Source organism: Salmo trutta, chromosome 21, assembly GCF_901001165.1.
Source record: "Salmo trutta chromosome 21, fSalTru1.1, whole genome shotgun sequence".
Taxonomy (NCBI): domain Eukaryota; kingdom Metazoa; phylum Chordata; class Actinopteri; order Salmoniformes; family Salmonidae; genus Salmo; species Salmo trutta.
In genome coordinates, this window is record NC_042977.1 from 33,777,713 (window position 1) to 33,802,882 (window position 25,170).

General features: G+C 43.5%; 1 protein-coding gene across 3 annotated transcripts in view; it reads left to right on the forward strand.

Annotated features, from left to right (window-relative positions):
- LOC115157219 (E3 ubiquitin-protein ligase mib1) overlaps nt 1-20,346 on the forward strand; it is a 97,027-nt gene extending 76,681 nt beyond the window's left edge. The window contains exons 13-22 of one of the 3 annotated variants that reach the window (XM_029705287.1): nt 4,671-4,803; nt 5,351-5,437; nt 5,928-6,086; nt 13,034-13,215; nt 13,414-13,603; nt 13,997-14,075; nt 14,344-14,499; nt 15,688-15,762; nt 16,327-16,427; nt 17,383-20,346. In XM_029705287.1, coding sequence (XP_029561147.1) covers nt 4,671-4,803; nt 5,351-5,437; nt 5,928-6,086; nt 13,034-13,215; nt 13,414-13,603; nt 13,997-14,075; nt 14,344-14,499; nt 15,688-15,762; nt 16,327-16,427; nt 17,383-17,523 — 1,303 coding nt within the window. In that variant the 3' untranslated portion in view covers nt 17,524-20,346. Of the gene's footprint in view, nt 1-4,670; nt 4,804-5,350; nt 5,438-5,927; nt 6,087-13,033; nt 13,216-13,413; nt 13,604-13,996; nt 14,076-14,343; nt 14,500-15,684; nt 15,763-16,326; nt 16,428-17,382 lie in introns of all 3 variants that reach the window. The other 2 variants (XM_029705286.1, XM_029705288.1) reach the window with 2 other exon arrangements.
- The last annotated feature ends 4,824 nt before the right edge of the window (nt 20,347-25,170 follow it).

The following is a 25,170-nucleotide window of genomic DNA, read 5'->3' on the forward strand; positions in this document are numbered from 1 at the left end:
GACCTCAAAGCCAGTTCAACTGCTTAAAAAATATATATATATTTTCATTTTCCCCCTTTTATTAGGCACTGCTTTAGACCTGGGAGACCAGGTGGGCACAATTAATTGTCATGTAGAACAGAAAACCAGCTGGCTCTGGACCTCGTAGGGTAAGAGTTGAATACCCCCTGCTCTAGTCCATCTTAATGGTGGGACTGGGTCAGTGGGCGCATCCATCCCCCTTTTGATAGCCAAGACCAATATGTGGGGCTCTATTTACTTATTTAGGCTAGATCATCATATATTTACATCCTCTGGCTTAGCTGTCACTGAACACTGTCACCCCCCAGTCCACATACCAGATAAAAGGACACTGAAGCCAGGGTACAGCAGTCTGAGTGCCATTCTATTTCAATTGACTTGGCATGCCAATTCCATGGTAAGGCTGAAACGGACTGGCCTTCCATGGTAAGGCTGAAACGGACTGGCCTTCCATGGTAAGGCTGAAACGGACTGGCCTTCCATGGTAAGGCTGAAACGGACTGGCCTTCCATGGTAAGGCTGAAACGGACTGGCCTTCCATGGTAAGGCTGAAACGGACTGGCCTTCCATGGTAAGGCTGAAACGGACTGGCCTTCCATGGTAAGGCTGAAACGGACTGGCCTTCCATGGTAAGGCTAAACAGACTGGCCTTCCATGGTAAGGCTAAACAGACTGGCCTTCCATGGTAAGGCTGAAACGGACTGGCCTTCCATGATAAGGGTATGGTAGTAGACTGGAGAGTAATCAGTACATTAGGAGTCTGGCTTGGTGGCTTTTGTGAATGATTTGTTGGGAACGGGTCATTATTTCAAAGATTGATCCTGTCGCCCTGTCCTGATGAGTTTGACTCAGCCATGTTTCTTCTGAGGAAGCCTCATCTGAAACAGGTGTTCTGATAGGGCTTGGCTACATCTCCTCCATGCATCACAAATACTACATGACTAGTACAGTCCACATTGATTGTAGTCAGTAGCCATGTTTCCATCTAATCATTTTTATTCAGTGAAATGGCATGCCTGTCACAGAAAAAAAACTCACCACAGACATGTTGGAAATGGCAAATTGTCTGTGTACTTTCTCAAATATCGACAACACAAAATATGTTCAAACGTGGAATAAATGTTGTCAGTGAAACATTATGGGACACTGTTCTTATTTAGCTTTGTCCTAGTAGAGTTCTTGTCCCCCCGCCCTCTCGTTGGATTGTTGGTATCAGCTACTGACCACCACACAGATGGCTGTCAGCTAGGCCGGAGCGGCAGAAGGGCCCTGTCGACCCTTCCCCAAACACACACATAGTATACAGGTTCCTGTCCAATGACAAACTGCAGCCCAAGACAACAGGCCCTGGTGGAGTGCTCCTGAGGGACTCCTGGCATCTCTCTCAGGGTGACCCAGTTCATCACGCCTCCGTCTTCACTTCCTCTCTTCCTCCCTCTTTCTCTCTCTCTTTTCTGATCTATCTTTCTCTCTCCCACCTGTTCTCCTTCCTCCGCTATGTGCCCTTCCTTCTGCATTGAGGCACTCTCTCTAGCGACCTGCAAGCTTTAACACCAATCGTAACAAGAGGAGCTCTCATTTTATTTCTCCAGTTCCCTCACCGTTCTAACTTGCTCTCTTTCCCTCTTCCTCCACTTGCCCCAGAATCTCTCTCCAACCCTCCCTGGTTTTAATGCCCATGTCAAGTTTATTCCCTGTTACTTCTTAAGTGCTGGAGCCTGACCTGCCCATCCCCGCTCTCTCTCCCTATGCCTTCACTTTCCCACAGAGTCCCTTTCTTCCATTGAAAACCCACTTGCACACGGCCAGGAAAAAGTATTTTCTTCTTTCGTTCTCCCCTTTTTTCATTGTATATTTCTGTCAAATAGCTAACTGCATTGCAGCAGTGCCTGCCAGGCAGGCAGTGTGGCTGGGGCATTAATATTAATGTCTGCCCGTTTCACCCAGCGTGGCATGGAGCATGTCAATTTAGTCAGAGAGAACACCTTTCTTTGCCATGATGGCTTCCGTGAAAGCTCTCAATGGAACTGCCCTTGCAGTGTACAAGTGCGTCCTCTATCCATCTCTATGGTCAGATTTCTTCTTACTGGAGAGGCTCTCCTCTCTCTCCATCCCGACCAACACTGCCGGAGTATCACCTAGGAAACAGCAGAGGGCGCCAGTCTATCAGTCCCGAGTCACTATAGGGGACTCAGGACTGGGGACGCAAGCAGGGCTGTTATTGGCTAGGTTGTCTGTTCAGGGTGTTTCTCGACCCAGTGGGTCTGGTGAAAACTAGAAGCCATGTTGACTCTTAATGTCACACTGTAGAAATGTATTGGGTTGAGAACATTGTCTTCTCTCTCAACTCAAGTGTCAACACAATCCTGTAGACTAGAGTTTAATACAGCAGGCAGATTCATTCAATTATAAGTTTACCATTTTTTTTTTTTTTACATTTTGAGGGAAATTACTCAAGTGTCCAATGTGATCACAATATCTATTTAGCAACTACTGCACTATTTTGCATTGGTGCGTTTGACTGTTTAGGAACGAGGTAGAACCAGAGTTGCAGCTGGTCACGTTTATGCTGCAAGCAATGCAGGTCTATCTAAGATATAGAGGCTGTGCGGTGAAAGAGAGACTGGGGTTCAGTGTATTCTGCAGCACTGCAGTAGTAGTAGTAGTAGTAGTAGTAGTACTGCAGCCAGCCCCAGCTCTGTACAGCTAGGAGGGTATGTTATTACTCTAAAGACAGAGGGAGAGAGAGACTGTGGGTTTATCACAATCCACCCTGCAGCTAGCCAGTTCTCCAGCGAGCTGCAGCTAGCCAGTACCCCAGCGAGCTGCAGCTAGCCAGTACCCCAGCGAGCTGCAGCTAGCCAGTACCCCAGCGAGCTGCAGCTAGCCAGTACCCCAGCGAGCTGCAGCTAGCCAGTACCCCAGCGAGCTGCAGCTAGCCAGTACCCCAGCGAGCTGCAGCTAGCCAGTACCCCAGCGAGCTGCAGCTAGCCAGTACTCCAAAGAGCTGCGGAGCCCCAAAGCGTTCTTTACTTCCAGCGCGTGCGTTAATGTGCGAGTCTCTCCTTTTTTTATTTCTCTATCGTTCCCTTTTTTTTTCACTACTACATGTGTATAAGTGCCTAATATCTACCTAGCAACTACTGCACTCTTTTCCTGTGTGCGTGTGTGCTCGCTCCAGTGCCTTGTCAGAGCTCTTCAGCAGTGTCAAAACCCTTGTGAAATTGGCTGCTGCTTTTCTGTCGCAGTTCAAAGATGCACCTTACGGCTACGCCATTACATTGTGCCAGCTAAGTCCCTCCACAGAAAGTCAGTAGACATTAACCTTGAAATAGCCGTTTTTAGTATTTTTTATTTTTTTTTACAAAAGTGACCTGGTTGACTGTAGTAGGTAGGTTACAGTGTTGCCTCACTACATGCAGTGTGTGTTGGGATGAGACCCACTGGACTGGTCAGGGGCTGTTCACCTCTATCCCAGGCTGCTTAACCAGGGCTGGGCAGGGGGAGAGGAGACAGAGATAATGGATGAGTGTTGACTAGCTGAGGAAGTTGCCATGATGGGACAGGATGGAAGACCAAGTCTGCTCAGCAGGGAGGATGTTGTATTCATGTTTTCCTCCTCCCCCTATCCCCCTCTCTCTCCTTCTACCTCTCTTTCCATCTCTTTTTCTCTCGCTCTATTTTTGCACGCTTACTCTTTATTTTTATATATTTTTTTCTCTTGCTCTCCCGCCATTTACCTCTCTACCCCTCTTTCTCCTCCTCCCACGTTCAAATACGGTCTGCCCATGTACTATAGGAGGTAGTTTACCATGATCATTTTTCTCTCTCCCATGCTCTCTCCCATTTTGGTGTGGCTTCATAGTCAGTCAGCTGTCCTTTGCAAGTGCTGTGCAGATTGTCAATTGGTTTTATTCCAGTTCAGAGTCAGACACTGTACTCCTTGCGTTCTTCTCATACCATGTAGTTTCCTATGCAGCAGCCATCTCTCTATAAGGCATGTAGCTTCCAAATGACCTTCAAACAGGAACACAACCAGTCGCTGCTGCCTCGCAACACAGCACTCTTAAACAACCCTGTTTAAACAATATCACACAGTTCATGAGAGCTGACTGAATGCAGCAATCTGTGGTGTTATTACCGGTTTGTGTCTCCATACCGGGGGCTTTTGTGCTGCTTCTTTTACCTGGGTTTCTAAATTTACACTCAACACTTGTATCATTAACCTACTACTCCCAGACTAGCATAAATAGAAACCATGGTTATGCTACTAGCCCAGCCCATCCCTTGGTTTATTTAGTATGCGAGTCATTTACGTGTCAGAATAAATGTGCTGTTTCAGCACCATTCTCTATCTGTCCTCAGTGTAGTGATGCCTTGCAATTGGACTTTTAGATATAGAATCTATAGATGCATTGAGGGATGCTATATCATATGAAATAAATTCTGACCTTGACTATAGGAGTCTAGTCAAACTTAGTGCACTAGATAGGGGCTCAGCTGCCATGTGTGACGCATCCCTAGTCATATTCAACACTGATTAATTGATTGCGCCATGACCTTCCTTCCATCCTAGGGTCCTGTTGTCATGCACCTGCAGTCACCTTCCAGTCATCCCTCTGTCCCTCCCTTCCTCCCTCTCTGAGCAGTGCCATGCGTGTGTTGCTGGCCAAGCTGCCGCGGCCCTGGATTGTAGATGAGAAGAAAGATGACGGTTACACCGCCCTGCACCTGGCGGCGCTCAACAACCACGTAGAGGTGGCCGAGCTGCTGGTTCACCAGGTAGGACATGCTCGCATTAACCTAACCATTGACACCCCTGGTTTCATACAGATGGTCCATAGCAGCCCTAGTGTCTCCATCTTGGCTCGCACGCACACAGTAAGTGCTGGCCTTATTCTTAATTGTATAATGCTGTATAGGTTTGTGCCTGTATAGGGTAGCAATAACTGCTTTCATTGTTTATTGAATCCATATTATCCTTTGGGTCCCTAGTGGTGCACAATCACTGTTAGCCTATAACCTGCTTCCTCAGGATCATGCTCAACCCTATCTGAGATATCTGAGACCGTATTGGTGCAGACCTCTCTATCTAACAGGGCCATAGTGTAGTAAGTAGCGTCCCACCAAGCAGAGCAGGAACTGGGCTAATGAGGCTGCTGTATTTCAACGGCGTGAGAGATGTTATTCTAACATTCCAGAAACGTCAGAATACACGGTGGTACATTGCAGAATGTGTTATAGCCTACTGCAGAGTTCAAACAGGTCTTTTTGAATGCCAACGCCGTCTCTCTTTTCTCTATCTGTTCCCTCGCTTTCCTCCTCTCAGGGCAGTGCCAGCCTGGACATCCAGAACGTCAACCAGCAGACAGCCCTGCACCTGGCTGTGGAGAGACAGCACACACAGATAGTCAGGGTCAGTCTCCTCTCCTCACTTCCTCTCTCCTTCAGCTAACTGAAGATGCTATCTGCAGTTATCTCCCCATCTGTCCGTCACTCCTGACTGTTCACTAAAGGCTGGTGAGAAGATGAAGACAACAACCCACATTTTGATTTAAAATGGAGGATCTCCTGCAGTAGAATGAACCCGCTAGGGTCAAAGTGACGTACTGCCAAGGAAAGGAGAATGCTTTCTGGAAGAGAAACGTCAGAGGGGTAGTGGGTGTCCTATCTGGTTGTTACGTCGCCATCTTTTGGAGTGGTTTGGAAGTGCAGCTTCAGTGGTGCAGGAACACAGTCAATATGCAGGACCTCTAGCTGTGATGCCATGCTAGACTTATTTGGATGATGATCATTTAAAAAAAATTGTACTGGACTGTTATGCAAATAAATGCTCATTTTAAATTATCACCATGTTAATTTGGAATGCTCTGTGTGTGCCTGTGTCTCTGCCGCTCTGTCTCCAGCTGCTGGTGCGAGCTGAGGCAAAGCTGGACGTGCAGGACAAGGATGGGGACACTCCTCTCCACGAAGCGCTGCGTCACCACACGCTGTCCCAGCTCCGCCAGTTGCAGGACATGCAAGACGTGAGCAAGGTGGAGCCCTGGGAACCCTCCAAAAACACGGTACAGAATACACCTAACATATACCTCCTAAAACCATTCTAAATCAACTAATATACCTCTAGAACCCTCCACTAACACCTAACACATACCTCTAGAACCCTCCACTAACACCTAACACATACCTCTAGAACCCTCCACTAACACCTAACACATACCTCTAGAACCCTCCACTAACACCTAACACATACCTTTAGAACCCTCCACTAACACATACCTCTAGAACCCTCCACAAACAACTAACACATACCTCTAGAACCCTCCACTAACACATACCTCTAGAACCCTCCACAAACACCTAACACATACCTTTAGAACCCTCCACTAACACATACCTCTAGAACCCTCCACAAACACCTAACACATACCTCTAGAACCCTCCACAAACAACTAACACATACCTCTAGAACCCTCCAAAAATACTGTAGGGGATTGAGCATTTGAGTGCCTTTCTACATAAGACCGCTCCTCACTCGGCTGGCTGGGCCATTTTCAAAGCCCCTCTCTCCCCAGTCATTTATCCTGAAATGTCTTATATTCTTTCTAACTTTCTGAAGTGATGCTATGGGAGAGCCGTACTCTAAGGCTGGGCCATATGGCCTAAAAATCATGTCTACATCTTTTCAAACGTCATTCACAATATAGATCTGTTTTCTCTGAATAAACTTTGTTGCACAATTAAAGGTCAATACAACAAATTTCAACCAGTCAGGAACAATCTGATGAATAAATAGAAGCCTTCCACAATCATAAGACCAACTAGTATACTGCCGTGTCTTTGGCATCATTAAAACTGAAGACATATTTATCAAATAACTCTCTGTAATTATTATTACGCAATTAACCTGATTAATCATGTAACTGTAATTAACTAGGAAGTCGGGGCACCAAGGAAAATATTCAGATTACAAAGTTATAATTTTCCTAATATAACTTTCAGATATTTTAATATCTGATCAATTAGTCTTCGAATTAATGAATTATTATTTACCTCACGCCAGTCTCATTCCAAACGTCGTAAATTGTTGATTATCTGCACGAACCCAGTCTTCACTGAGTCATCCATACATCAATTGTCTTCAAATAATTTATTTACTAACTAAGTAATTCACAGAAATGCATAACAAACAGTAGATCTCGTTACAAAGAAATGATAGAGGAATGTGCCCTAGTGGGCTAAGCCGGCATGGCGGCTTGTTAGACAAAAGGGGAGTGGGGGTCAGCTGAGAAGGCACTACAGAGTTGATAATTATAACAATTGAAATGCTAATCCTTTGCACATGAACACTCACTCATTCGGGAATAACTGCAATCAATACATGTATTTACGCTCAGTGTGTCGTCGGGATCTCTGTTGAAAAGTTTGTTTCTGTTGGAGAGTTTGTCTGCTCTCTCTCTCTGTCGTGGTTAGAATGGGTAGTTCAGAGTGACATTCATTAATGTCGTTATAGGACAGATGTTTCGGGCGGTTGTCGGTCTTCGCGTTCAATGATACCGAATTCCTAGCTGCAGACTAGTAATTCATATCAAAGACTTGTTCTTATTCTGTCGGTATCGATAGTCTAAGAGTTTAACCACATGGTATGTTTAAAAGTTAATCAAGCATGGTCTCCAACCTTTAGCTATCTCGTAATTGAGGTAAGCTCGGTCTGGTGATAGAAAACCTCGGTGGGGGTTTTATTCAGAAGAGCAGAAAAGGGCCTGTCCCATGACACCAGACCATAACTGTGCTCATGGGTGGTCCTCTGATTTAGTTAAGACTCCAAAGGGAATTGGAGTTTCCTTCATTAACCTCTAGAGCAGGGGTCATCAACACGGTGCCCACGGGCACCAGGTCGCCCCCAGGGACCACGAGTCGCCCGCAGGCCTGGTCTAAAAATAGCACAACTCACTAGTGAGCTGCATCTGAAATTTAATTGTATTCTGTTGCTTTTCTTTTTAATCACACTTGCATTTATATATATTTAAAAATAACAATATCTTTAAAATATTTTCATTATACATGAGTTTAGATAAGTTTAGGTGAACTCTGACCTCTAGTTCAAAGGTCAGTATTGTGCGCGTGGAGAGTAAGCTAGCGGGCGCAGCGAAGATGGTAGCTGAATGCAGTTTCTTGCCCCAAAAACATGGCAGAAAAAAGGAAGAAAACGTATCACTTTCACAACGATTGGGTGGAGGAATTATTTTTTACGACTGTTTCATCACTCACTGTAAAAGTGACCCAGACTTCCCAAAATTTCTGCATTACCACTGCATCATTCACCAGCAGGCGTTATGTGCAAAAGTGATCGGCTTTGAGCACGTGATGACTCCCGTTGTAAAAATCATAAACAACATCCGCTCCAAAGCAAAACAACGCAGGATTTTCAAGGTGCTATTGGAGGAGATGTCAGCTGAATATGGTGACCTGCTGCTATACACAGAAATCCGATGGCTCAGCAGAGGACAAGTTTTACTTAGTTTTTTGTCACTTTTGGGTGAAATCAAAGAGTTCAAGCAGTCCAAAGGCGAAGACGTCTCACTGCTAGAGGACACAGAGTGGACACTTGACCTTGCATTTTTGACGGACATTACTGGGAAACTAAACGACTTGAACTGCAAGGCAAAGGTAAGAATGTTGTTGATCTGATATGAGCTTTAAATGCATTTAAAGCCAAGATGAACATTTTCTCTGTGGATTTACTGAAAAAAAAGGTGCTGCACTTTCCCTCTGTGCAGTCCGTGCTGGAAGACAATGCTTCTGCATCTGAGACATTTGACAAAGTTGCAGAAAAGTACTGTGAAGTCATAAACAGACTTGGGCAAGAGTTTGAGAATAGGTTTTGTGACCATCAGCTTGAGCCATGTGTGTCGTTCATTTCCAATCCTTTCATGAATGTGGACACTATTCTTTGCAGAGCAACTAAGTGCAACATTCAACTTGGATGCTGGACAGGTGGAGATTGAAATCATAACATTGCAAAATGACCTCCACCTCAAAGCCTACCAGGCTGCACCAAACTTTTGGTGCCTTGTTGACACAGAGGTACAGTGGAGTATGCACAGCAGCTATGAAGGTTGCTAGCCTGTTTGGTTCAACCGATCTCTGTGAATCAGCGTTTTCTGACATGAACTTCATCAAGAACAAACACAGAACACGCCTCACTGATGCACATCTGAAAGACTCACAATTGCAGTGTCAAGTTACACACCAGATTACAATACACTGGTGAACAGCATGCAATGCCAGTCTTCCCACTAACAAAGAAACAGATACCAGATGTTGTCAGTGGCAACATGGCAGTGCCATGGCGAAGTTGAATTAAAATATTGAAGAATTGTGTTCAATTTAAGTTTGTTAAAAAAATGCAGCAGATTTGGTCATTAGCTCAAAATGTAACAAGATTTATTTAAAAATAAGTAGATTTTTCTAACATTACATAATTGATAACTTTTTGAAACAGTGCAACATAGTTAATGATTTGTTAAAAGGGTTTGTCAGTGGCTAGTGAAAATGGGACATTTTTCCTATGAAATGTAGTGATGTAAGTGATCATCTGAAAATTTAACAATTACTGAGATTAAAGTGCTGAATATTGATATGTTCCCACCTTATTGTCATTGTTGATAATTATTGTGAGAAATTATTAACGTGATCAGTGTCTTCACATAGATGAGTATCATTAATCATTATTAATAACGTATAACTAAAGGCAAACTGAGCAAATTTGTTATTTCAGAAGAGCGTATCAAACTGGTAGCCCTTATGACTCAGTAGCCATGAAGTAGCTCTGTTTCAAAAAGGTTGGTGACCCCTGCTCTAGAGGATAAAAACCCGTTAACGGGATTGGTTGGACAACAACCAGTGAGATGGCACGGTGCGAAATTCCAAAAAATAATCAAATAATAAAAATAATAAAGTATTATACGGCATTTTAAAGATACTCTACTCGTTAATCCAATCACATTGTCCGATTTCAAAAAGGCTTTACGGTGAAAGCAAAACATTAGATTATTTTAGCATAGCACGTTAGCAAAAAAAAAGAAGCAATTTTCCAAGCACGGATAGCCGTCACAAAACCAGATATACACCTAAAATTAAGCACTAACCTTTGACAATCTTCATCAGATGACACTCCTAGGACATCATGTTAGACAATACATGCATTTTTTGTTCGATTAAGTTTATATTTATATTCAAAAACCCAATTTTTACATTGGCGCGTGACGTTCAGAAAATGTTTTCTCCCCATAACCCCCGGTGAATAGGCACATACATTTACAGAAGAACTCATAAACGTTGACAAAATTTATAACAATTATTTAAAGAATTAGAGATAATCTACTCCTTTATGCAACCACTTTGTCAGATTTCAAAATAACTTCACGGAAAAAGCACATTGTTCAATATTCTGAGTACAGAACTTAGCCTTCAATGCTAAGCTATACAGTTAGCCTACAACTACGACGTCGACAAATCTCTAAAAATATGTTCGAAATATTTACTTACCTTTGCTGATTTTCGGCGGAATGCACTCGGATGTGCACCCACTTCCACAAGAAATGTTCATTTGTTCTGCAAAGTCCATCATTTATGTCCAAATACGTCCGTTTTGTTGACCATCCAGAACACTTTACAATGCCATGTGGCGTGGACGCAAATCCATAGACGAAATGTTCAAAGTTCCATTACGGTTTGTAGAAACACATCAACCGATGTTTACAATCAATCCTTTAGGGTATTTTTTTACGTAAAATTGCTATAATTTTACAACCGGGCAATAGGTATTCATCCCAGAAGAAAAATAAAAAACAACGAAGTCATGTGCATGCGCGTCATAAGACACCTGTCCTCAGACTGGCCAGTGATTGACTGAGCCATAATTTTCTGCCCGGTAACAGGTGACAGATAAAACCAGTTCCTAAAGATTGTTGACAGCCAATGGAAGAGTTAGGAGGTGCAACGTAAATCCTATGTCACTGTAGTTTTTCAAGGGATTCAAAAGAAAAACTACATTTCTAATTTCCCCCACTTCCTGATTCAATTTGTCTCAGGTTTTTTGCCTGCCATATGAGTTCTGTTATACTCACAGACACCATTCTAACAGTTTTAGAAACTTCAGAGTGTTTTCTATCCAAATCTACTAATAATATGCATATTCTATTTTCTGGGCCAGAGTAGTAACCTGTTTAAATTGGGTACGTTTTTCATCCGGCCGTGAAAATACTGCCCCCTAGCCCCAACAGGTTTAAACAGTCCAAAATGACATTACACAATTTCACAAACAGTTCCATCCTTATTCATTCATTTTATACAACCATTTAGATGTAGGTCTCATAGATGAGGCTATTGTATAAACATGATTATGGTAATGTGGCGGTATTGTCTCTCATGAGTTTCACAAAATTGTACCAAACAGGCCAGTTCGTAGCTGGATTTTTCACCGATCTTTTATACCTTCTCCAGAACATAAATGTCGTTCGGTTCTCCAGTTCTGTGAGGTGGAAGAACTCCTTTGTTCTCTCTCTACTGTGGCCATGAGGAGAGGGTCTCCTCGTAGGAATTTACGACCGCTCTTACAGAGCCTGGTGTCAGAAATATAGAGGTCGGGGGATGGTGCTCGCAGTGTCCAAAGAGGGCAACGTCATGACAATACATTATTTATCAAAATAGTTGAACCTGCTTTTTGTTGTTGCAATAATCACTGATCTAGCTTTGGTCTATCTATGAAAACGCCCTGTTTAACCAGAACAATGCACATCCACCAGTAATGACTAACTTCTGGTAACAATCATTATAGAAATGTAACACAGGTCTCAGAAACAATCTCTCAAGCCAAGCCCACGTGCTAGTGAGTAGCCAACTTAACTTTATATTTCAAGTCTAGCCAACATGGATCTATTTACTTGCTAACATTAGAACAGTTGAACTGTTATGAATACACCTTCCTGTCTGTCTCCAACTGTTTGAACAACAGCCTGTTCACTTTTACGTATTGAAATCACGTGGCCTACCTGGACAAGATGCTTATTTCTCAGAATGAGAACAAGTTGCCAATTCCTTATTTAAATGCATTATTTTATGCTCATTACACATGTATTAAACACAGACTAGACAGCTAGCACATATGTCTGTGGCTACCGCAATACCGTGCATGACAAACTGAGCATCCATTTTCCACAATCATGTTAATTGATACTGGTTTTAGTAGGGTCTGCTCTGTTCTACATTTTGGGAGATGAGACATAAAAAGGGGATTGTTAAAAGGTTAAGGGCGGCAGGGTAGCCTAGTGGTTAGAGCGTTGGACTAGTACCCGAAAGGTTGCAAGTTCGAATCCCCGAGCTGACAAGGTACAAATCTGTTGTTCTGCCCCTGAACAAGGCAGTTAACCCACTGTTTCTAGGCCATCATTAAAAATAAGAATATGTTCTTACCTTTAAGAACAAAGTCAGTTAAAATCCATTTTTAAAAAATTAAGTCTATTACAGTAAAATGTCTAAGCATTTCGGTGTCCATATGACCGATTCTGTTGGACCAAACCTCCAATGCAAATGGTGAGTTTAAACTGCTTGTTGTCAGGGAGGAAGAAGTTGTCTTTGGTCTTTTGTTGTAAGTGGCAGGGGGAGGGGCTTGGTGTCTCTGATTGGGAAGTTGCACAGAAGGAGACAAGCCCAAAAAGACATAGAACTCGCATAAAAACAGGAAGAAAAATAACAACCTCGATTCTTGCGATACAGGCATTTGGAACATCGCGCTAATCAAATTGATTCGATATATAGCCCAGCCCTACCCAACACACTGCATATGTCCCAATTACACTGTATTCTGCTCTGCTCTGCGCTCCTCTGTCTGGTGGAGCTGGGGGGAGGGGGAAAGAGAGGGGGAAAGGGAGAGAAGGGGAATGGGTGAGAAAGGGAGACAGAAAGAGAGAAAGTGTTATTGACTCCTCTGTGTGTTGGTCCTCCACAGCTGATCATGGGCCTGGGCACCCAGGGAGCAGAGAAGAAGAGTGCAGCGTCCATCGCCTGCTTCCTGGCAGCTAACGGAGCAGACCTGACCATGCGCAACAAGAAGGGCCAGTCCCCTCTGGACCTCTGCCCCGACCCCAGCCTCTGTAAGGCCCTGGCCAAGTGCCACAAGGAGAAGATCAGGTAAGAAACCCTAGCCCCAGGTCTAGCCCTCCGCCCCTAAACCCATACTAAAGGACACGGTTTAGACTCTTTTTAGATGAATCAGCTGGTGAGCTTCAACTTGTTTTCTGCCCATCTTCCTTTAATTTGTCCTGTATTTTCTTTCTCACAAACTCTCTTTTCTCTCCCCATCCCTCTCTCTCTATCCCTGTCTTCCAGTGGCCAGGTGGGCTCTCGCAGCCCGTCTCTGAACAGTAACGGTGAGACCCTGGAGGAGTGTATGGTGTGTTCTGACATGAAGAGAGACACCCTGTTCGGACCATGCGGACACATCGCCACCTGCTCTCTCTGCTCCCCCCGCGTCAAGAAGTGTCTCATCTGCAAGGACCAGGTCCAGTCCAGAACCAAGGTATTGTACCAAACCCGGCCTCGTTGGTTTAAATATTAACATTAACGGACGGTTTCTTAGAAACAGATTAAGTCTGGTCTTGGACTAAAAACTGGTGAATCTCGATTGAAATAACTTTTTAGTATTTAGTATTTTTTTACTTATCTGTGTCCAGTATTCTGATCTGAATGCTTTTCACTCACATTTTTGCTCAAGTCTCCCTTTGATGTCAATGAATGATTTAGGCCAACTGTTGGGGTGCCTCGAAGTATCAAGTTGTGGAAGTTACTAATGACTTAGTATATTAATGGATGCTTTCCATTGGTTTTGGGTGTGAAGACATCCTCCAATTAGAGGTATGACTTTCTCTTCTCTTTCCCTTCACTGACATCAGATGTTTGTCTCTCCATACAGATCGAGGAGTGTGTCGTATGTTCTGACAAGAAGGCTGCCGTGCTCTTCGAGCCCTGCGGTCACATGTGCGCTTGTGAAAGTAAGTACACTAAACCAGCTAAGGTTGCTTCCTCGTACGGTATGCCACCTGGCGCGTGCACAGTAGGGAGAAACCGTTTTGAAGTGGGGAGGTAGCCTACTGAACAAAAATTTTTCCTCTTCTCTCTGTTGCAAAATGTTTTGCTACGGTGTGCCCTACCGAAGACCCTGCCTCGCTGCAAGAACGCAACAATTCTCCAGAACCTTTGATGTGTTCTAGTGGGCCATACTGACCTTAAATTCTGTCTGTGTTCCCTTCCTCCGTACAGACTGTGCCGGCCTCATGAAGAAGTGCGTACAGTGCCGGGCTGTTGTGGAACGCCGCACGCCCTTTGTCCTTTGTTGTGGAGGGAAAGGTATGGAGGGTGATGCCGCTGATGATGATGATGATGATGATGATGATGATGATGATGATGAGGACCTTAGTGAGTGAATCTTCCACACGTTCCCTTTTAATTTCCTTTTATCCTCCTTTCTCTCTCGTTGTCATGACTGTCCATCTTGTTGTTTCCCCCATGATGAACTTGTTGTGTTTTTGTTTGTTTTTGTTTGTTTGTGTTGGTTTGTTGATTCACAGCTGTCTTGCTCCTGCATTATTTGAATGTTAATGTTGTCATTGTTTTGTGTGTTTTAGTTGAATGTGTCATTTTCCCAGACTGGAAAACAAGCCTCCCTAGTTGAGGTCATTAATGCATAATGCATGATCTTTAACTTAATGCAATTCAATCACGTCACTTTTAGAACATTTCAGCAGCATGCACTAATTTTATTAAAATAAATTTACCTCCATAACCGGCTATTAATTCTCCCTTAGCTGGCTCCTAAAAGTCTATTTGGCCAACTGATTTTAATATCGCCATCAGTCCATTGCTCGATCCAATTTCTCCATTCAATCTGTTAGCTAAGTAGTGACGGTACAGTGTTGGTTATTTCAGTGTGTGAGTGTGTATTAAGGCTTACGTTTACCATCGCTAGTGTTGTCTTTAAGTTGTACACACTCTTATCACGTTATCTAACCCTTATGACTGCAGTTCCCTTTAGTTCATTTTCCTTATTATTTTATGTTGAGTTAAAAGGGAAACTGTTGTAAGTTCACTGATTTTATAATGATTTGCCAAAGATTTGCTTGTCGAAAGATCTTTGTGTTTTGCCACACACACACACAGAGATCTCTTCAAATACAAAGTACATTATGTCAATCTCCCACACACACACACACCTTATGTCCCTTGACATTTGGAGCGGGATACCAGTGCCATCCTAGACCACTCTTCTAGCCCACTGGTAGCTAGTGCACTACGAGTTGTCATGTTACCTGCTGAGTACTGATGACAAAACAGCTTTTGTCCTGGTACCTTTCCTTCTAGTAATACTACTTAGTGTGTATGGTTTTTAGACTTTGAAGGATGCGGTTGCAGCTCAGTCTACCTAGAAGAGACTCCTCTCCCCCACCTCCCACCTAACATGTGTTTTAAATCTAATAACCTCATTGTCCTTGCCCTCCTCTTTCTCCAGGCCTTTAGTAGTGAGTAGACTGCTCCTCCTCAGGCCTTGCCTTGTGGAGTTGTATCAGGGGCTCCTGTTATAACACTGTGACTGGTTATTCTCAGCAGGTAACTCTAACTCAGCTCTAATGGCAGGGGGTTCGCTGGATCTGCTCCAGCCCAACAATCTGGCGCTAAGTTGGTGTAAGTATCTCATCCTCTTCCCTGGTTCAAAACTCCCCAAAACTCCCCAGTGCTGTCTGCCCTGCTTGACCTACGCCCTGCTGCCGAAACCCCCTTTGCAACGATCCTTCGCCCACCCCTCAACACAACACACAGAATCACACACATACAAATGATTAATGATACTGATTTCCACCATTCAGAATGGTTGTGCCCTCAAGCATAGTCCTCAGACCTATTTTAGCCAAAAACTGTCTGGGGAAGTACATGTGTCTAACTCTGAAATTGCTGATTGTTAAAAACGGACTGGGTTAAAGTGTAGAACTCTTTCCAGAATAGCCCACAAAGACGAGGCTGTATGATTGCTTGATTAGTTTGGCCTTTAGAGCATCGTGTCATTAAAATCTATTCCAATTTTATTGATCACATACACAGAATACAACAGGTAGACTTTACAGTGAAGGCATCTCACTCTCTTTCGCTCTCGCTCGCATTAAATCGGCTCGGGGGCCACTAGTTTGAGAACCTGCATATGTTTGTTAGTTTTTTAACGTTGTGTGTGTTTTCCCTGTTTCCCTTCTACAGCCAGCGGAAATATCCCGGCCATGCAGAGAGACAAAGACAACACCAATGTCAACGCTGACGTTCAGAAACTGCAGCAGCAACTGCAGGACATCAAGGAGCAGGTAAGCATGGTGGTATGTACTAAAGACAACATGGTGGTATGTACTAAAGACAACATGGTGGTATGTACTAAAGACAACATGGTGGTATGTACTAAAGACAACATGGTGGTATGTACTAAAGACAACATGGTGGTATGTACTAAAGACAACATGGAGTCATGTGCTGAGGACGGCATGGAGTCATGCCGCATGGTGATGTCACCAGGCAGGCCTAAACTCCATCCCACCAAAACAGGCAGAAATGTAATGCAGTATTTTCAAACAGCTCTTACTCTAAAAGGGCATTATCATAATTTTAGCAATTTCACAGTATTATTCCAACAACTAGTGTAAAAATATGTATACATTTTTTTAATAAAGGCCTCCCGAGATTCTGGGTTCGAGTCCAGGCTCTGTCGCAGCCAGGCGAGACCGTGGGACCCATGGGGTGGCGCATAATTTGGCCCAGCGTCGTCCGGGTTAGGGGAGGGTTTGGCCGACAGGGATGTCCTTTTCCCATCGCGCACTAGCGACTCCTGTGGCGGGCTGGGCGCAGTGCACGCTGACACGGTCGCCAGGTGTACGGTGTTTCCTCTGACACATTGGTGCGGCTGGCTTCCGGGTTAAGCGGGCATTGTGTGAAGAAGCAGTGCGGCTTGGTTGGGTTGTGTTTTGGAGGACGCACGCTCTCGACCTTCGCCTCTCCCGAGTCTGTACGGGAGTTGCAGCGATGAGACAAGACTATAACTACCAATTGGATACCACGAAAACAGGCTTAAAAAAACAAACAAAATGTTTAATAACATAGTGTGTGGAAATGAGACACCTTTTCCTTACCCTGAGACAGGCTGTAGACCATTTTGGAATCTATAGCCATGTCTCAAAGCAACCATTTTTCCAATACAATGTGTTTATATCAGAACTGAGATGACTCCACTAAGATGAGTACTAAGTGTTATTTTGTGTATCTCTCCAGACCATGTGTCCGGTATGCCTGGACCGGCTGAAGAACATGATCTTCATATGTGGGCACGGCACTTGCCAGCTGTGTGGCGACCGCATGAGCGAGTGCCCCATCTGCCGCAAGGCCATCGAGAGGCGCATCCTTCTGTACTAGAGAATCCTTCTGTATCCCCCCCCTCTCCCACCATCACCAGCTACCACTCTCCCATCTATCTCGGCGTCTTAACACCAGAAAAACAAAAACATCAGAATTACCAATGTGGCTTCTTTTAAAAATGAAAACTTTGTTATAAAACAATCAAGCATTGTACTGAGAGAGGTCCTTGGTGTTGTAGCTCAGCTGAAAGCCTGTAGCAGCCTGGTTCTTTGCTTTTCTCCTCAGAATGCCGTTTCGTATCTCTCACTCTTCTCCCCATCCCCTCTGTTGTTTTCCTGTTTCTGTGTGAGAACGCCTCTTCCTGTTATCATTGTGGTGGGGTTATTGGCACACATCCCAACCCTGCCCTGTGTTGGCCTTGGGATATGGACTGAGGGATATGGTCAGAGCCACTTAGTCCCATCTCCAAGGTCCTATTCATTAGGGCACGCTCTGCCTCTCCTGTCGAAGGGCTGCCTCTCCTGTCGAAGGGCTGCCTGTCCTGTCAAAGGGCTGCCTCTCCTGTCGAAGGGGGCTGCCTCTCCTGTCGAAGGGGGCTGCCTCTCCTGTCGAAGGGGGCTGCCTCTCCTGTCGAAGGGGGCTGCCTCTCCTGTCGAAGGGGGCTGCCTCTCCTGTCGAAGGGGGCTGCCTCTCCTGTCGAAGGGGGCTGCCTCTCCTGTCGAAGGGGGCTGCCTCTCCTGTCGAAGGGCGCTGCCTCTCCTGTCGAAGGGCGCTGCCTCTCCTGTCGAAGGGCGCTGCCTCTCCTGTCGAAGGGCGCTGCCTCTCCTGTCGAAGGGCGCTGCCTCTCCTGTCGAAGGGCGCTGCCTCTCCTGTCGAAGGGCGCTGCCTCTAATGCTAAACCTAACCTAACCTTATCATTGATTCTATTTGTATTTCTTATGCAAGAGTATTGGTAATAGAAGCTACTGACGTGGATATTCACTACTTTTGTAGTTTACTCAACATTTCATGACGGCTACAATATGATGACATATTTGTGTACATGCAAAAATGCGATGTCCAGCACTTTTACAAATTCAACCAGTCTTCTGCTACACGTGCATATTTGAGATGGGTTGTCGTGACATGTTGGGGATTTTGGCAATGAGGCCCTTTATTTTCCCCAGAGTCAGATGAACTTGTGGATACCATTTGTATGTCTCTGTGCAGTTTGAAGGAAGTTGCTAACTAGCGCAATTGCTAACTAGCGTTAGCGCAATGACCTGAAATCTGCGTAATATGCTAGCAGATACAATAGACTTTCAGTCATTGTGCTAATACTAGTTAGCAATGGATCGCTAAAACTACCTCTAACTTCCTTCATACTGGACACAGACATAAAAATGGTACCCACAAGTTCATCGGACTCTGGGGCAGTAGACAAAGGTCATTGCCAAAATCCCGAAGTATGCCTTTAAGACCTGCACAGGGCAGGTTAGCACGCTATCTAGGGAGAAAAATTGCTGATTGAACAAAAGCTAAATTGCTGTTCTGTTTGTCTAGACTTTGGAGGTCCAAATCCACCCCAACTCTGACTGACTGATAAGGTGGTGATACGGCTGCTAACACCTCATCACCTGTACCTTGTTTACCAACCTCTCTCTCTGGAGAAACACAGACAGGCCAGGCAGTACAACTTTAGCATTACAACACCTTTGGTCTGCAATTGTTAACTCATAAGTACAGTATACCCAGTATAGATGCAAGTCAAGAGTGTTTCATTCAGCCTACTTATAAGTGAATACTCTCATGTACCTGCTGGACATTTTTGAGGATTAATTCACTTTATTGAGCATTTGTACAAACATAGTATGTCATCATGTATGACACAAGTTGCTTTAGAGCTGTTCCAAGACTATAGATGGTATAACCTGTCTGGTATACAACCATCCTATGATTCTTATATGCATCGCTAATAACCATTGATTATTCATGTGCCATTGCTTCTAAAAATGATTTACCTGTTAAATGTTGTTTGGGGATAAGGTGCTCTTAATCTGGTATTGCTTTTATTTAAATGTATTTGCTGAATTTTTGTAATTAACACATTTATTGAGCTAGAGTGTACAATCTAATAGAAAGCCAAGATGATAAAATGTAGAGTAAATTATTTTGTATTACTGCCCACAAATAGGATTTAGAAGTGTATCTCTATAGAGCCTTACCTATAATGTAATGTAGCCGCCCACTCTCACCCACACATTCTGCTTCAATATCAATGTTGAAATGTGTCTTTTAGTTTGATAGACTTCAAGCAACAAAAAAACACTAAGCATTATTTTATCTTGTTTTGTCTGCAAGTCTAACGTGTTCAGAGTCAATAATGAGACTGGTGATAAGGAAGACAATTCTGTCAGGTTTTACATATATTCTTCTACCAGTGTTTTGGGGGATAGGAATAAAATGGTTCCACTGGTAAAGTTGACACTAATTAGGCAGATCCCTCCGTGTGGAGCCAAGCTGTTCACCTCGGTATAAGCTGATCAGCTTGACAACGCAAATAAGCAATTTTATAGGAAAGAAAGAAAAGTAGCTTCATACTTTTTTACTACCCGTTTTTATTTCAACGTTCGCGTTAACATTCTAAAAGCACTAATATTGCTTTATGGTAGTATTGTCTTGTTAGTTATAAAGGCCTATTTTGTACCTTATGTTCAAAACTTATTATACCTGTCAAGATTTAAAGGTTTCAGTAGTATTCTTTCCTTTTTTTTAGGCATGAATGTTTCATGTATGCAGTACGACATGTATTATAAAGCTGGTCACTCTGTATTGCTTAAAAGTGCTTTTCAAACCACTGTGTAACTGAAATAAAGTTCTGAATGAATCTTGAGACCTCTACCCACACTCTTGTTTTTATTCCTTTGTTTCTTGTGAATGTAAACGAACTGAAGCACGACATTGTCAACTTGTTTGTTAAACATGTTTGGGCAATTAGCATGTTGTTGACTTGCTGACTGAGCATGTAACCGATGTGAAATGGCTAGCTAGTTAGCGGGGTGCGCGCTAATAGCATTTCAATCGGTGACGTCACTCGCTCTGAGCCCTTGAAGTAGTTCCCCTTGATCTGCAAGGGCCGCGGTTTTTGTGGAGTGATGGGTAACGATGCTTCAATATCATATATATATAATGCCCCATAATGACAGTGAAAACATGTTTTTGGAAATTTTTGCTCATTTATTGAAAATGAAATATGGGACACTCCAGATCATTCAATGTGGTGTTGGTATGCAACTCCAGTGTATATTTGGCCTTGTGTTTTAGGCTTTTGTTCTGCTGAAATGTGAATTTGTCTCCCAATGTCTGTTGGAAAGCAGACTGATCCAGGTTTTCCTTTAGGATTTTGCCTGTGCTTAGTTCTATTGTTTCTTTTTATCCACAAAAAAAACTCTAGTCCTTGTCGATGACAAGCATTCCCATAACATGATGCAGCCACCACAATGCATGAAAAGAGTGGTACTCGGTAATGTGTTGTGATGGATTTGCCCAAAACAGCGCATTGTATTCAGGGCATAAAGTTCATTTCTATACAATTATTCCAGTTTGACTTTGGTACCTTATTGCAAACAGGATGCATGTTTTGTAATATTTGTATTCTGTACAAGCATCCTTTTCACTCTGTCATTTAGGTTAGTATCGTGGAGTAACTACAATGTTGTTGATCCATCCTCAGTTTTCTATCACAGCCATTAAACTAACTGTTTTTAAGTCACCATTGGCCTCCTGGTGAAACCCCTAAGTGGTTTGTATCTTTGTAGTGACTGGGTGTTTTGATACACCATCCAAAGTGTAATTAATAACTTCACCATGCACAAAGGGATATTCAATGTCTGCTTTTTTTATTTACCAATAGGTGCCCTTAATTGCGAGACGTATGAAAACCTCCCTGGTCTTTGTGGTTGAACTGCTCGACTGAGGGACCTTACAATGATCTCTATGAGGTAGTCATTCAAAAATCTTGTTAAACACTACTAGCGTGTGTGAGTCCATGCAACTTATGACTTGTTTAGCAAATGTTTACTCCAACTTATTTAGGCTTGCCATAACAAAGGGGTTGAATAATTATTGAGAAGACATTTCAGCTTTTCATTTTAAATGAATTGAACACAATTCCTACTTTGACATAATGGGGTATTATTTGTAGGCCAGTGACACAAAATATCTGGCTGAAAAACAGCAAAATGGGGAAAAAGTCAAGGGGTGTGAATACTTTCTGAAGGCGCTGTAAATCATAAGACACTAGGGATGGTCACAGCACAGTCATGAGGGGTCAAAGACAAAGTCAGTGTCCTGGGGTGACGCACGTCTCCATTCTTCTCCCCAGGCTGAACTGATGGGCTGCTGTCACTCACACCCAGCAGGGTTTAACTGACAAATTGACCACCTGGTGGGGACTAACAGCCCCTAACCCCTCATGGCCCAGTCAGCAAACAGCCCTCCCTAGGCAGTTCTGTCAGCCTCCCCAGGCCAGAGGAGATAGTGCTGTCTCCAACACCCCGACGGGACAGCAGGGCTGCAGCCAATCAGTCAGGGTGATGGATGTTGAAATGGACTGGGTCTAGCTGGGTCTGAGCCATGGTAGGTGATCAGCAGACTGCCTGTTTGGGGGCCTATCTGCTGCTGATCAGCCACCCATGGCTCAGGACAAGGACCAGGGGGGTATACTACAAAGCAACTTGCCTAAATATTCTGAAATATATATGTTGTTTCTTTCTTCTGATGTGAATGACATGGGCATGGTTTAATTGACAACAACCAAATACACATATCTAGGTTTAGCTTCTTTTTTTTATGAACCAGAATATCAGTAGTTATTTCTGGTTGTTAATCAAAGTTAGCTGGCTAACTCACTAATCCTGCTTGGTAGTATACCCCTCTGGTCATCTAGGGCTTGTCACATAACATAGAACATAACCTACTGTATAACACAATAGAAACACCAAAGCTAGGTTTAAAAGGTAGTTCATCCAACTGCGAACTATCCCTTTAACCTCACGGTGGTCTGTTTTACCCGGCACCCAGACGGTCTGTATAAATAAAGAACTGGTGTCCTTCCCTCCTATCGTCTGAGTACTGAGCTGTCTGCTCTGATCGAGAAGCTGCAGAAGAAGGCTGACACTGGTGAAGAACCTCAATAAGGTACAGAACCTCATAGAACATTACAGCGCCTCACTGTTTCCCTTTAAGAAAATGTAGATGTTAGGGTGAACTTTATTTTTTGTAAACGTAGATTTCCCTTTTGAGTTAGTGTAAGCAGCACGATGAAGGCTTACCAGGCTAAAATCATATCCTAAATAGAATGCGTTTTGGGGTTTTGTGTAGAAAATAAATCTGACGTTTTCATTATCCCAACACTTTAAAATGTTGGATTCTATTTTTCTAAACTAAAGAAGGGTGAGAAGAACAATATACACAGTGTACAAAACATTAGGAACACCTTCCTAATATTGAGTTGCAACCCACCTTTTGCCCTCAGAACAGACTCAATTTGTGCAGCCATGGACTCTACAAGGTGTCAAGCGTTCCACAGGGAGGCCGGCACAAGTTCACTCCAATGCTTTCCACAGTTGTGTCAAGTTGGCTGGATGTCCTTTGGGTGGTGGACCATTCTTGATACACACGAGAAACTGTTGAGCTCAGCAGCGTTGCAGTTCTTGACACAAACCAGTGCGCCTGGTACCTACTACCATACCCCCTTCAAAGGCACTTATATCTTTTGTCTTGCCCATTCACCCTCTGAATGGCTTGTGTACACAATCCATGTCTCAAGGCTTAAAAATCTTTCTTTAACCTGTTCACTCCCATTCATCTATACTGGTTGAAATGGATTTAACAAGTGACATCAATAAGGGAAAATAGATTTCACCTGGGTTCACCTGGTCAGTCTGTCATCGAAAGAACAGGTGTTCTTAATGTTTTGTATCTTCGCTGTAGTTGACGTGCATATTTTTTAACCAACCACAAGGTGGCAGTATATCCAATGCCCAGTATGCGTAATTGCCTCTTGGTCATAGCTTTCTGAGCTGCTACATGCATATTGTCCTGCCAGAACATTATGAAGGGAAATCAATGGCAACCATCTTTGAAAATAGTATTTCCCCTAGATGTGTTCAGAATAAGTGCTATTTATGTGTTAGTTTCAATTCAAACCTGCCATGTTGGAAATAATTTATTCCTTCCTCTTTATTTGGGATGTCGAACCATGTCATCCCAATTCCAGGTATGAGTAATGTTTTTTCATAACTGTGTATGTATGTGTTCAGCATTTGTCAGTGTATGTGCCTGTCTTGAGTCTGAGTGCTGTGTTGGAGGTATTGATCACTCTCGGTCTGAAGGTCCTCTCACGTCATCCAGTTCAGAAGCAGAGCTGTATTTATGGTGGGGTTTATGGCTGGCCTGGGCAAAGTGCACTCTGTCTGGACAGGCACATCTTGGATCAGAGAGTGCCTTATACTGGGTTGGGGGGGGCTGTGTGTGTGTTCATGGAGTTTGGCCACCCCACCTCCACAGTAAAGTCATAAAGGAGCTATATTCTCTTCCTCACCGACCCCACCTCTATACATACAGCCCCTAACTGACACACTGATTGCTTTATTGATCGGGGCAAAGAGTCCCGGCCCTCTCATGTGGGAAACATATTACACATGTAACATGGAGGGGGAACAAAGGACTGAATAACTCAATGATGTGGTGACTCGTGTACCCAATTTGTTGTTTGAACGCTAAAGTAACATTTTATTAGCTTACACCTATGGTTGTATGTGCAAGGAGATCGTTCAATATTGATGTCAAAATTGGACGTCTATCCATGTCCTGAGGACATTGGGAAATGCCTTTAAAACCGGCCACTAGAGGCAACAGTGAGTACTATTACCATCAAGTAGGTTTGGGTTTTGCTAGGGCGTTGTGTTGACTGGGGTGGTGGATGGGCATAATCCCATGATCCAATGACTCTGGATCAGAAAAATGCGTGTTTGTTCCCAGTTGTGGAGACTGTTTTATTTTTATTTTTAACCCTATCCCAAACCTTAACCCTTACCTTAACAATTCAGAATGAGAGCAACAAAAACACCTCTAAACTTGGCGTTTGCAGAACGTGAATGAACGTCTAATTCTGCAGTGAGACTGTGAGTGCTTACTGGCATGTGTCTCCATTGCATCACAATTTAAAAAGCTACTCTAAAGTTACTATACATTTACATAATTTAGCAGAAACTCTTCTCCAGAGAGATTTACAGGAGCAATTAAGTGCCTTGCTCAAGGGCACAGACAGATTTTTCACCTAGTCGGCCCAGGGATTCGAACCAGCAACCTTTCAGTTACTAGCCTAACACTAACCGCAGGGCTACCTGGCACATATCTATTCATGCAATACTGCACAGTGTCTGTACAGTTTATATCATACTACAGCATTATTAATACTTATCTTTTTGGGGGACTGATATCGTTGCATGATATATTTATTCATGCTTCGTTATTGATGGCTGGCAGCCTGTATTGTTGTCATAGGGGGTGTGTGAAAATTGGCCTATCAGAATCTTTCTATAGGTTTCTACATTTAATAATGAAATCCCAGTAACCCTCATTAAATGTTCATTATTCCCCATCTTTCATCGAAGATGTCAACATAATTGGTAACTACCTGGTACCAAATGGTACATAGTG